Below are 13,309 nucleotides of genomic sequence, written 5' to 3'. Positions count from 1 at the left end.
TGTATGGCTGAATCATTGGCTACACTATACAAAGTAGAAGATTTAAAAAATTATATATCTATGTTTGTCTTGTCAGTCTGAAGGACTTCTGAGAGTCTACATGAATTATGCTCTAAAATTATCTCCCTCCCTCTGCTGCTAAGTCGCTTCAGTCGTGTCCGACTCTGTGCGACCCCATAGACGGCAGCCCACCAGGCTCCCCTGTCCCTGGGATTCTCCAGGCAAGAACACTGGAGTGGGCTGCCATTTCCTTCTCCAATTCATGAAAGTGGAAAGTGAAAGTGAAGTCAGTCAGTCGTGTTTGACTCTTAGCGACCCCATGGACTGCAGCCTACCAGGCTCCTCTGCCCGTGGGATTTTACAGGCAAGAGTACTGGAGTGGGGTGCCATTGCCTTCTCCCTCCCTCTAGGAGGAATGAAATCTTTTATTGTATATTTTAAAAATTATGAACTAGATGTGTTTTTAAGTTTATACATGTAACAGATTGGTGACCAGCTTATTTTATTTTCTCAGAGACCATCTTGGTGGCCCTTCGAGATGTCTCCTGGTGCATTAACCTTCGCTATCATATGGCCTTTTATTGCTCAGTGGTTGGTGCATTTATATTACCAAAGAAGGAGAAGGTAATATGATAGTTTTATAATTGTAAAGTGAAAAAAGTGAAAGTATTAATCACTCAGTCATGTTCAACTCTTTGCGTCCCCATTGACTGTAGCCCACCAGACTCCTCTGTCTGTTGAACTCTCCAGGCAAGAATACTGGAGTGGGTTGCCATTTCCTCCTCCAGGGGATCTCTGTGCCCCAGGGATCGAGCCTGGGTCTCCTGCATTGCAGGTGGATTCTTCACTGTCTTAGCCACCAGGGAAGCCTGTTTATATTACCAGTTTACACACTGGTATATAATTCTACACAGTATATATTCTAAGTGGTATGCAAACTCTTCTACAGCAGGCAGAGCTTTCAGCAGTAGTCAGGGAAATAGGTCCATCTTACAGATGGATTGTCATACTGAACATCCTGTACTGATCTGAGACTGCGACTACCTTGGTAATGATATCTGGTGGGTTGCTAGACACTTGTTAGATTAAAATTTTTTCACTTGAGAGCATCTAAAGAATTTGCACACTTTTGATTCATGCAACAAGAAAATGATTGATTACAGGCATAAGTTTTATGGAGAAATAATGTTCTTAACATCTGATGTTTATTTTGGGCCCTTTGCTAATATTAAAGGACAACAGATGAAAAATGCCTGCATTCATTTTCTGTACCTTAGAAATATAGACACTGGCACTTTAGAAAATGTTCACCCTGGTGGTGGACTGTCTCCAGAAGTAGGGCTTATTCTAATTTGAGAACCAGAATTCCAGATTGGATGCCAGGAAGTAATTCAGATAAGACGGAAAATAATAGAATCATTGGCAAGTACTCTGAGGTTGTCTAGATGAGGAGTAATGTGAGGCCAAAACTATTGGGTTCAAGAAAATCTTCAGAGCAATTTTTTGAGACACTACATAAACTGAATTATTTTCCCTGGATGGGCAGAGGGACAAATGTTGGTCGTTCTTGGCCTCATTGATTATGTTTTTGTTGTTTTGTCACCATTTCTCATTAGGTCAGAACCAATGGGGAAAAGACAGGGGGTGTTTGGTGGTAAGATTTTAAGTGTTCTCTTATGCATGTGCAGTAGAAACACATTTTTTAAAAAACCTACAAATTTAAATAATTGTATGTCTGTTGTATCTCTATCAAAGAACTGACGTTTCTAATTACTGCACATGATAACAAAAGCAAAAACCAAATATTTACCCTTCTCTTACATAACAGGGGTAACTGGCTTACTACTCTTAAGTGCTCTAGTGAGAGTACTTCATAGTAGAGAAACTGAAAACACACGTGACCTCAGTTTAGTCTTCTTTGTTCTCTGCTTATGTTATGACAGTTTGATTTATCTTTATAAATGAACTCAGTAAGTTTTCTGATACATTAGTGTTCTTGGAATATAGTTGCTGACTTACAGAAACTTAGGTGGGATTTCAGAAGCCTAAGCTGCTTTCTCAGTGTCATTTACCCCTTTCTAAGCCATCTGTATATGTGTTATTTCAGCTGTTAAGATCTAGACCGTAGTTTAAATCCTTTCTTTTCCCACACAATTGATGTTTCTACTGTGATGGTTGGTTTCTATATAGTGTTTTAAATCCTAACATCCCTGATAACAGGAGGAAAAAAGAGCCAAACTGTTTTTCAGTAGGTGGTTATGCTGAATTTAAGCAGCTGGGAACAGTGGTGCTAATGGAAAGTGTGTATATATTTTGTAGTGCATTCAAGAATTCTTTTTCATGTTTTCCTTTGTTGAAAGTTGGGGACTGGAGAATAGAGAAACTGGGCACAGGACAAAAAAACATAAAGCTTATTACTTCAGTATTATTTCACACTTAAGGTTGAAGCAGCTTGTCACTTTATTAAAAACTGAAAAAACAAACTGTACTTTGCTTAGTCTTTGAAAATTACAGTTTTTCTAAAATGATTATTATTTTTTAATGTTCCTCACTAGTGAAAGTATATAACAGTCCTCCTAAGTATGCCTTCTATCTGTTGACAGATGTCTCTGAATGGGAAAACTTTGCTCTGTTTTTAATTTTCTGTTTTATTATTATTGAATCTGTATCCAGTTTTCAGTGTATCCTGGGTGTTTAGTCCTTCCAAGTTGTAAATTATTTAGTGCTGTGCAATTGCATTTTGATGAGATGGTGTTTTTATGTATTGTTTGGTTACACATGTAACAAACCAACCGGGGTTGGAGGTGGAGCCATGTTTGAATCAGAAATAAAGCTTTGGCTTTGAGGGGCTTTCAGTTCAGTTCAGTTCAGTCGCTCAGTTGTGTCCGACTCTTTGCGACCCCATGAACCGCAGCACACCAGGCCTCCCTGTCCATCACCAACTCCCGGAGTCCATCTAAACCCATGTCTGTTGAGTCGGTGATGCCATCCAACCATCTCATCCTCTGTCGTCCCCTTCTCCTGCCTTCAATCTTTCCCAGCATCGGGGTCTTTTCCAGTGAGTCTGCTCTTCACATCAGGTGGCCAAATTATTGGAGTTTCAGCTTCAACATCAGTCCTACCAATGAACACCCAGGACTGATCTCCTTTAGGATGGACTGGTTGGATCTCCTTGCAGTCCAAGGGACTGTCAAGAGTCTTCTCCAACACCACAGTTCAAAAGTATCAATTCTTCAGTGCTCAGCTTTCTGATGGGACCCGATGCCATAATCTTCATTTTCAGTTTCATTTCCAACTCTCACATCCATACATGACCACTGGAAAAACCATAGCCTTGACTAGACAGACCTTTGTTGACAGAATAATGTCTCTGCTTTTTAATATGCTGTCTGAGGGGCTTTAGGCATGTTTTAATCTGGCAGTTTTCATTCCAATCCTAAAAAAAGGCAATGCCAAAGAGTGTTCAAACTACTGCACAATTGCACTCATCTCACACACTAATAAAATAATGCTCAAAATTCTCCAAGCCAAGCTTCAACAGTACATGAACCGTGAACTTCCAGATGTTCAAGTAAGATTTAGAAAAGACAGAAGAACCAGAGATCAAATTGCCAACATCCATTGGATCACTGAAAAAACAAGAGAGATCCAGAAAAACATCTACTTCTGCTTTATTGACTATGCCAAAGCCTTTGATTGCATGGATCACAACAAACTGGATAATTCTTAAAGAGATGGGGATACCAGACCACCTGACCTGCCTCCTGAGAAATCTGTATACAGGTCAAGAAGCAACAATTAGAACTGGACATGGAAAACAGACTGGTTCCAAATCGGGAAAAGAGTATGTCAAGGCTGTATATCGTCACCCTGTTTATTTAACTTACATGCAGAGTACATCATGAAAAATGCTGGGCTGGATGAAGCACAAGCAGGAATCAATACTGCCAGGAGAAATATCAGTAACCTCAGATATGCAGATGATACCACCTTTATGGCAGAAAGCAAAGAAGAACTAAAGAGCCTCTTGATGAAAGTGAAAGAGAGTGAAAAAGTTGGCTTCAAACTCAACATTCAGAAAATGAAGATTATGGCATCCTGTCCCATCACTTCATAGCAAATAGATTGGGAAACAGTGGCAGACTTTATTTTTTGGGGCTCCAAAATCACTGCAGATGGTGACTACAGCCATGAAATTAAGACACTTGATCCTTAGAAGAAAAGTTAGACCAACCTAGCATATTCAAAAGCAGAGACATTACTTTGCCAACAAAGGTCCATCTAGTCAAAACTATGGTTTTTCCAGTAGTCATGTATGGATTTGAGAGTTGGACTATAAAGAAAGCTGAGTGCTGAAGAATTGATACTTTTCAACTGTGGTGCTGAGAGTCCCTTGGACTGCAAGGAGATCCAAGCAGTCCATCCTAAAGGAAATCAGTCCCGAATACTTATTGGAAGGACTGATGCTGAAGCTGAAACTCCCAATACTTTGGCTACCTGATGTGAAGAACTGACTCATTTGAAAAGACCCTGATGCTGGGAAAGATTGAAGGCAGGAGGAGAAGGGGACGACAGAGGATGAGATGGCTAGATGGCATCACCGACTCAATGGACATGAGTTTGAGTAAACTCCGGGAGTTGTTGATGGACAAGGAAGCCTGGCATGCTGTAGTCCATGGGGTTGCAAAGAGTCTGACATGACTAAGCAACTGAACTGAACTGAACTGAATCTGGCAGTGTTTATCAGGTTTTTAGTGTCATAGGAAAGAAGATTAGAGAACAGTGTGCTTGGTTTGGAGGAGACAGGTCCGTGTTAGCGATGAAGACAAAGATCTAAAAATCGTCTTAGGATGGGAAAAGTGTGGCCAGGAGAGGGCCCATTCTGTATGTCATGCTCTGGCACAGTGTCTGGCACGTATCTGGCTTTCAGTAAATATGTGCTGAATACATGGTTAAATGCCCACTCTTGGTAGAGCAGCTGAAGTACCATGTGACATGGATAGGCTTTGATTTTATTTAACGTATATATATATATGCATCTGGATGCAAGCATACACTGAGATAATCCTATACACATGTAAAGTAACTGCTTATCTATTTGTGTTAAGCTTTTAAAAAAATTTTTTTTTACATGGAAAGTAATACTTAAGGTCCACTGCTTGATTTTTTTCCCCCCAGTATAGAAGAATGTACATTTTTTATAGTTGATTTAGTGTTAATTCTGCTATATAGCAAAGTAATTCAATTATACATATACATATACATTTTATATTATTTTCCATTATGTTTTGTTATAGAATATTGAAAACAGTTCTCTGTGCTATACAGTAGGACCTTGGTGTTTATCCATTCTATATATAATAGCTTACATTAGAAAATGATAAAAGTAAATGAGATCCTATATCAATCTGCAGGGTATCTGAAAAACATTCTTTCTGCATGCTATGAAGAGTAACATCTGTAGCCCTGTTCAAAATTAGGCCCCGAACAGCCAGCCTCCTAAGATGGTACTTCCTGTGGTACCATATTCCCTCAGATACCTAACCTGGTCATTCTGCTATTAGAGTTGTCCATGACTTAAGTCTTAAGTACTGATAGCAGACCTTTCTTTTTTGACCAAACCACATGGCTTGTGGGATCTTAGTTCCCTGACCACGGATCAAACCCAGGCCACGTCAGTGAAAGTACTGAGTCCTAACCACGGGATCGCCAGGGAAATCACTGAAAACAGACGTTTTAAGTCCACAAGACTAGTCTTAAAATGTTACAAGCAGACCTTGTCTCCTTTTTTTTTTGCACTTTGCACATATTCTAGTTTGTAAACTCTGAAGTTTTGTGACACCCCTGTTGTAAGGCTATCAGCACCATTTTCCCAGTATCTGTTCACTTCATGTCTCTTGGTCTTATTTGGTAATTCTTGAAATATCTCAGGCTTTTTCATTATTTTTTTAATCAGTTATGGTGATCTGTGATTAGTGATGTTTGATGTTATTCCTATGACTTGTTGAAGGTTCAGATGATGGTTAGCATTTTTTAGCAATAAAGCATTTTTGGTAGAAAAGGTTTGTCTATGGCAAACCTAGACAGCATATTAAAAAGCAAAGATGACTTTGCCAACAAAGGTCCAATAGTCAGAGCTATGGTTTCTCCAGTAGTCATGTATGGATTTAAGAGTTGGACCATAAAAAAGGCTGAGTGCCAAAGAATTGATGCTTTTGAATTGTGGTGCTGGAGAAGACTCGTTGAGAGTTCCTGGACAGCAAAGAGATCAAACCAGTCAATCCTAGAAGAAATCAACCCTGAATATTCACTGGAAGGACTGATGCTGAAGCTCCAATACTTTGGCCACCTGATGTGAAGAACTGACTCATTGGAATAGACCCTGATGCCGGTAAAGACTGAGGGCAGGAGGAGAAGGGGATGACAGAGGATGAGATGGTTGGATAGCATCACTGACTCAATGGACATGAGTTTGAGGAAACTCCAGGAGATAGTGAAGGACAGGGAGGCCTGGTGTGCTGCAGACCATATGATTGCACAGTCAGACATGACTTACTGACTTCACAATTTTTAATTGAAGGAATGTACAGGTATTTTTAAACATAATGCTATTGCAGACTTAGTAGACTACAGTAGAGTGTAAACTATGCACTGGGAAACCTGAAAATTTGCTTGTCTCACTTTATTGTGATATTAGCTTAATTGTGATAGCCTGTACTTTGAAGCAAGCATATTTTTAATTAATTAAAAATAAATAAGTGTTTTACAAAAGTCACGCCTAGGTTTCTGGGGCACAGAAACATCTCAGCATTCCTGACAGAGCAGAGTTCAGTGGGCTGGGGGAAGGCAGGATGCTATTCCTGTTTTCTTTTCTGTTATTTTCTGTAACTTCTCTTACCCCCTATACCCTCCATTATGCAAGTTAATTTTTTATAAAAGGAGAGAAAGTTTATAAGTGCCTGAAAAAAATCCCCAAATTCTGAAGATAGTAATAGTGACTTATGTCTATTACCCTATTACAGTTGAAGATTGGGGGTTTCATACATCAAGTCATGTGCTTTTTGGTAAATCTTTAGAAGACCTTGTATGGCAATCTGCATCACGTGAGTTCAGGCACCTCCCTGTCAGCATTTCTGCTAACACCTCACTCAGGCAGTCTTTACAACTCCCATGATTCTGTTCCTCCAGGGTTTTTTTTCCTTCATGCCATGAGTAATCTTCTCCTGTTATGTGAAAATCCATCTGATTATTTAAAATGTCACACCGAGATGTACATAAGATTTCTTCAGAGGATAAAGAATGTCTAGTTATGTACAAGGTCATCCTTGCCAAGGCATTGCCTAAGATTATTTCTACAAAGGTGGTGGTGTAGTCACCAAGTCATGTCTGGCTCTTGCAACCCCATGGACTATAGCCTGCCAGGCTTCTCTGTCCGTTGGAATCTCCAGCCTAGACTGCTGAAGTGGGTAGTTATTTCCTTCTCCAGAGGATCTTCCCGACCCTAGGATTGAACCTGGGTCTCCTGAATTGTAGGCAGATTCTTTGCCATGTGAATGAGGGAAGCCCTTCTACAGAGGAGAGGAATCAATGTGTAATGACAGTTTCAGGCATTTTGGCCTCTGCAATGCTGAGGACTGTTTAGAAGTTTTACAGCTGTGGGTCCTTTCCCAGAATTCAGATCACATGTGATTGTTGTCTTGTGCTCACAAGTTTATCCTTCCCTGGTAACTGACCCTGCTGTTAGTAAAACTGTCACATTATACGTATCTGAGTTGTTGGTTCACATGTCCTTTCCACCCCATCCCATCAATTAAACAGCTTTTTGAGGGCTGAGAGCCTGCCTTATGGATGGGTGATCCTCAGTCACTGGCACAGTGCCTAGAAAGTATCAGATACATAATATGTGTTGATTAAATGAACAGTTCAGGTTGTGCATCTAGCAAACTTTTGTTGTTTTAGTAAGTTTTTTGTTTCAGAACTTTTCCATTTTGATAAAATTATGAAATAATTTGCAAAAGTCTGAACTGTGGAATAGCCAACTAGATGAGATTCTAGAAGCCATAAGAGGAGTGTACATTTATTTATTAAATTTATTTTTAATTGAAGTATAATTGCTTTCCAATACTGTGTTGGTTTCTGCCAAATATCAACATGAATCAGCCAAAGGTATACCTATGTCTCCTCCCTCTTGAACCTCTCTGCCAGGGAAGGTGCATTTAAATTGTTTGTTGGAAACTGTAACTTGGTAATGTCATCACTTGCAGGTGGATCTTTCCTGTTGCGCTCTAAGTGACATGAAGTAACTGCATAAGAATCATTTGTAGTTTCATGGTCTTATTTTGAATTTGAGTATTATTATTATGTTACCTACCATTCAGCAAATTGTTTGGTATGGATGTGTCTCATATTCAGGTTGCGTTTATACTCATAAGACCTTGTTTATTTTCCTCTTTTCAAAGAAAATTGAACTAAAGAAAATGACATTTTGTTGAAGAAATCTACTGGCCCTGGATAACCTCGGGATGATACCAATTGTGGAGCTTACACGAAAATCCTAGTTTGTGATGATTACATTTTTGTTGTCCAGTAGTTTGGTTTGTGTACATATATATATATATATTTTGCACTACACAAATGATAAACATTTTAAGGACTAATATTGCTGATACTTGAATAATCAATCTCAACTAGGTGATAAGTAGCATAGATTTCCCCTAGCCTTGACTTCGAAGGACATTAAATTATTAATTACTGTTTGGTAACATGTTTACCTGATTATCTCCCATAGAGAATGATAAGCTGCTTTTCCCAGTTATAGTTGTGATGATGAGAACAGATTTATAACTGGGTATTTTTAACTTTCTAAATTAAATAGGAGAAAGTATGCAAACCAGGAGTGAATTTCAACTAATAAATCAACCGTCTTTTTAAGTCACTGAACCGCCATGCAGTTTACTAGAAAAAGACTGGAAGAATCTTCTCCACATCCACTCTGTGGGCTGCTCAAGATCCCACTTGGGCATGCACAGCTCTGACTTCAGTGTTCAGGCATCATGACAAAGCAGAGCCCTGTGTACTAGGCTTCATTTTTACAAATGATTCACAGAACAGACCTTACCGGCTAATGGAAATGATGAAGAGTGGGCTTAAAGTAGGTTTGTCAGTGTGTTCTGAGTCTGCAGATCATTAATAAGATTTGTATTCAGTTATATACATGGATTCCTTTGTAATCATTTTCCTTTAACTGAGAATATCTTGTTTCTGCTTCATAGGGTGCTTTGAAATATAAAATGAAAACTTATTTATACTGTTTTTACAAAGGTCAAAAGGAAACACATGAAAAATCACTTTTCTGCAACTGGTATAAACCACACAGACCGGACTCTTAACCTCTTAGTGCCTCAGTTTTTCTTCGGGGTATAATATTGGAGACATACCTATTTCTCAAGGGGTGTTGGAGGGCTTTGCAAGCTAGCAGGCCATAAGCTTCTATTTGAATAAGACACACCCAACTAATGTAAATTTAAGTGTCTCTCCCCAACCCCCCACCTACAGATTAAGAAGAAGACTGTAACTTAGATTCTTGAAGGCTTTCTTGGGAATTGTCCTTCCTGTATACCTTCTGAAACTCCCTGCTCATGTAGATGTACCTTACTTACACTTCCAAGATTTCTCTGATTCAAAGGCTTAGTATCAAATGATTTTTAAATATTCTTGGTATGTGTGATGTTGGCTTTAGCATCATGTGTTCAGAGTGTTTTTGATAAGAGAGAAAGTAATCTGTCCCTAGTATAGAGGGTGGTTCTTTGTTTACCTGAAGAAAAAGAATATGATTTGCTTTTCTGAAGACTGTTTTTTCCCTTGATTTTTTCTTACATGTAACTTGGTGTTTTTTTAAAAATTTTTAATCCCATCTTGATTAAAATGTGTCTGTCTAAATGGATCTACTGATTATTTGCTTTTAAAAAGCTGTCCTCTATTTATTTAGGGGAAAAAAATGAAGCCAGTAACTGAATTATATGTAACAATAAAATTTAAACCTGTGGATCTGGAATTATTCTAAAAAATTAGCCCTCTATCTGGTATCAGAAAATGGTGGCTTTCCTCTTAGTATATAAGGAAATAAGATGCAGAGTAAGAATGTAAGCAGTTGTGATTCGTGACAAGCAGTTGGAGGTAACTAGCTCCTAGGGATAACCAATTGTATCCTATTCCAAAGTCTTATTTTATAGTTTGAAAAGCACTTTGCACACTGTTCTTGTATATACAAGTAAAGATGTAATTACATGACATAGTGTTACTGCTTTGTTTAACAAGAATCTCATTTAAGATTGACAGCTATGGTATTTTTTTAATGATAATACTTTTCTGTTTCTTTACTGTAAAATTAAGTTAAAAATAAAAGGTTAATGAGAATTGTTATGGTTTTTATTTCTTGTTACTGTTAGAAGTGCGTTGATTATATACTAAGGCTTAAATAAGAATAAATAGTAGGGATTCAGAGAAAGTAATTGTTCCTCTTTCAAAATAAAGCCATGCTATTACACATCATTAAAAAGAAACGGGGTGGTGGTTAACTCATTTAGTTGAAAGTGTTGTTGATCATGTGAAAATCTTAAGTTTCGATTTTTATTCCAACTCAGTCGCTTCCCACAGCCTCTCAGTGCAGCCTTCATCAGCCATCTTAAATGCATACGATTGGTCTTAGGTAGAAAATGGTGTTTTTAATACAAATGTATAACTTGTAACTTCTCTGCTGCTGCTGCTAAGTCACTTCAGTCGTGTCTGACTCTGTGCAACCCCATAGACGGCAGCCCACCAGGCTCCCCCGTCCCTGGGATTCTCCAGGCAAGAACACTGGAGTGGGTTGCCATTTCCTCCTCCAGTGCATGAAAGTGAAGGCGCTGAGTTGTGTCCGACTCTTAGCGACCCCATGGACTACAGCCTACCAGGCTCCTCTGTCCATGGGACTTTCAGGCAAGAGGACTGGAGTGGGGTGCCATTGCCTTCTCCGTAACTTCTCCAGGTAGTGATAAAAGTGATGACAGCTGTTTGTAATCCTTAAGATATCAGTGTTCTGTTGCCTGTAATAGGAACCTAACTGCAGCAGCTTGAGTTGTTTTCCTCATCTACAAGGAGTTAGGAAGTCCAGGGCTAGTGATGTGCTCCTGCAGTGCCCTCAGGGACACAGGTTCCGTCTGTTGTTCTGTCCTGTCATCATTAGGGCGTGGGTCTTCTCTTTGTGTTTGCCAAATGACTGCTGTACATCTCGGTCCAATGTCTACAGTATCAGCAGGCAAAGATCCTTATCTAATAAAGAAACTTGTAACTTTCCTGGAAGTCTCACAGGACATCCCTTCACCATCTTCTTGGCTAGAACTGGGTCTCATATCTTTGTCTGAGAATAAAATTGTTCTAGTTTATAGAGATACTAATTTTATAAGTTTTGCCCATACACAGGAAAGGCCATGTCTTTTGGCCTTTAATACTGTCCTAAATTCTCTTCATTTTCTTTTCTACTTCTTAGTCCTTGTTTTCTCTCCTTGTTTTCACCCTGATCTTGTCTTTCTCTCCATTAATCCTCCTTTTCAATGGAACCATGTTTTTCAAGCTGAAAAATGATAAGTGTTCTTTCCTTTTTCCAAAGAAACAAACAACTTTTAAACTTATCCATAATACAGGTGAGGTGTAGCCACTGTCATTTTTCCTGCCCAGCACAAATTCCCCCCGCTGATAAAACATCACTCTCCTCTTCCTCCCTGCAATTCTGCTCCACCCCAAGCCACAGTAATGGGCATGTCCCTCAGATCTGGCCCCCGTCTATCTCCTTCTCCTCTTGACCACAGTGACAATCCCAGGGAGGGCTGTATGACCATCAGTGAAGCAATAAGAGTTATTCTCCGGATCTATTTCACAGAGCTTGGAGAGAAAGGCTTTTCCAGAATCTTACATAGTTTGAGTCATAACAGTATGTAGCCCTTTCAGACTGGCTTCTTTCACTTTGCAATCTACATTTCCTCCATGTAATATCATAGCTTCATAGCTCATTTTTGTTTTTATGGCTGTGTTTCAATAAAATTTTATTTACGAAACAAGTAAGGGGCCCTATTTGTCCCATGGGCTGTAGTTTACTGCCTTCTGATTTAGGTAATTCATCTCTTTTTAGCATTGATTAATATTCCATTGTCTGGATGTACCAGTTTCTTTATTCATGTACTAAAGGACATCTTGGTTGCTTCCAAATTTTAATAATCATGAATAAAGCTGCTGTCAACATCTCTGAGTAGGTTTTGGTGTGCTCATAAGTTTTCAACTCACTTGGGTGAATACTAATAGAGCATTGCTGGACTGCATGGTAAAGTCACCCTTAATTTCGTAAGAAACCGTCAAACTGTCTTCCAAATGGAGTAGGAAACGGCAACCCACTCCAGTATTCTTGCCTGGAAAATTCCATGAACAGAGGAGCCTGGGGGGCTACAGTCCATGGGGTTGCAAGATGACCGAGTGACTTTCACTTCACTGTCTTCCAAAGTGGCTGTACTATTTTGCCTTTCCACCGGTAGTGAGTGGGAGTTCCTGTTGCTCCACATCTCTGCTAGCACTGGGAGTTGGTGTTTTGGATTTTAGCCATTCTGATAGGCATGTAGTGGTTGTCTCATTGTTGCATTCTCTTTCTCTTTAAATTACAGCCTCTAAGGTTATAACTGAGAGATCCTGAGGATGTCTATCTTGCCACTTGGAGGAGCCTTAAATAACCAACTTCTAAATAAGCCTTATTTAAATAAGGCTTAAATAAGCTAACATCTAGATCTAGGAACTTAAACAAGAGTCAGAAAACTGTGAGTTCAACTCCATTAATCCAGTTAACTCTGAAAACCCTATCCCTATGTTTACACATAGGGTTTACACAGTTTTGTTTACATGGGTTAATAAATTTGCCTTCTTAAGACAGTTTAAGTTAGGTTTCTGATACTTGGACCAGAGTCCTGACTAGCGTAGATGACTTGCAATTTGTCAGGACTGAGCGCAGGCCCTGAAGCCAGACTGTCTGGGTTCAAATTCTGTGCAGTCATGGAAAGTCCCTTACCTTGTGTTTCCGCTTCCTAAGCTATACAGTGTTGATGAAAATATCTCATAGGGTTAATGTATGCATAAAGTACATAGATAAGATATAGTTCAGGATATAGTAAATGCTTTTAAACTGATAGCTACCATGATGATAGTAATATTGGGTTGGCCAAAAAGTTCATTTGAGTTTTTCCATAAGATCTTATGTATCAATATATTACACCAATAATTGGGTTATTAT

General features: G+C 39.1%; 1 protein-coding gene across 3 annotated transcripts in view; it reads left to right on the top strand.

The window, feature by feature from the left end:
• The window catches only part of ACBD5 (acyl-CoA binding domain containing 5), a 31,523-nt gene extending 21,107 nt beyond the window's left edge, over positions 1–10,416 (top strand). For all 3 annotated transcript variants that reach the window (XM_019972953.2, XM_019972951.2, XM_019972952.2), the window contains 2 exons: positions 515–624; positions 8,460–10,416. In XM_019972953.2, coding sequence (XP_019828512.2) covers positions 515–624; positions 8,460–8,472 — 123 coding nt within the window. In that variant the 3' untranslated portion in view covers positions 8,473–10,416. The remainder of the gene's footprint in view (positions 1–514; positions 625–8,459) is intronic.
• The last annotated feature ends 2,893 nt before the right edge of the window (positions 10,417–13,309 follow it).

Source organism: Bos indicus, chromosome 13 (assembly GCF_029378745.1).
Source record: "Bos indicus isolate NIAB-ARS_2022 breed Sahiwal x Tharparkar chromosome 13, NIAB-ARS_B.indTharparkar_mat_pri_1.0, whole genome shotgun sequence".
NCBI lineage: Eukaryota > Metazoa > Chordata > Mammalia > Artiodactyla > Bovidae > Bos > Bos indicus.
Note: the sequence above shows the minus strand (reverse complement) of the source record. Positions and strands in the feature narration are given on the sequence as shown.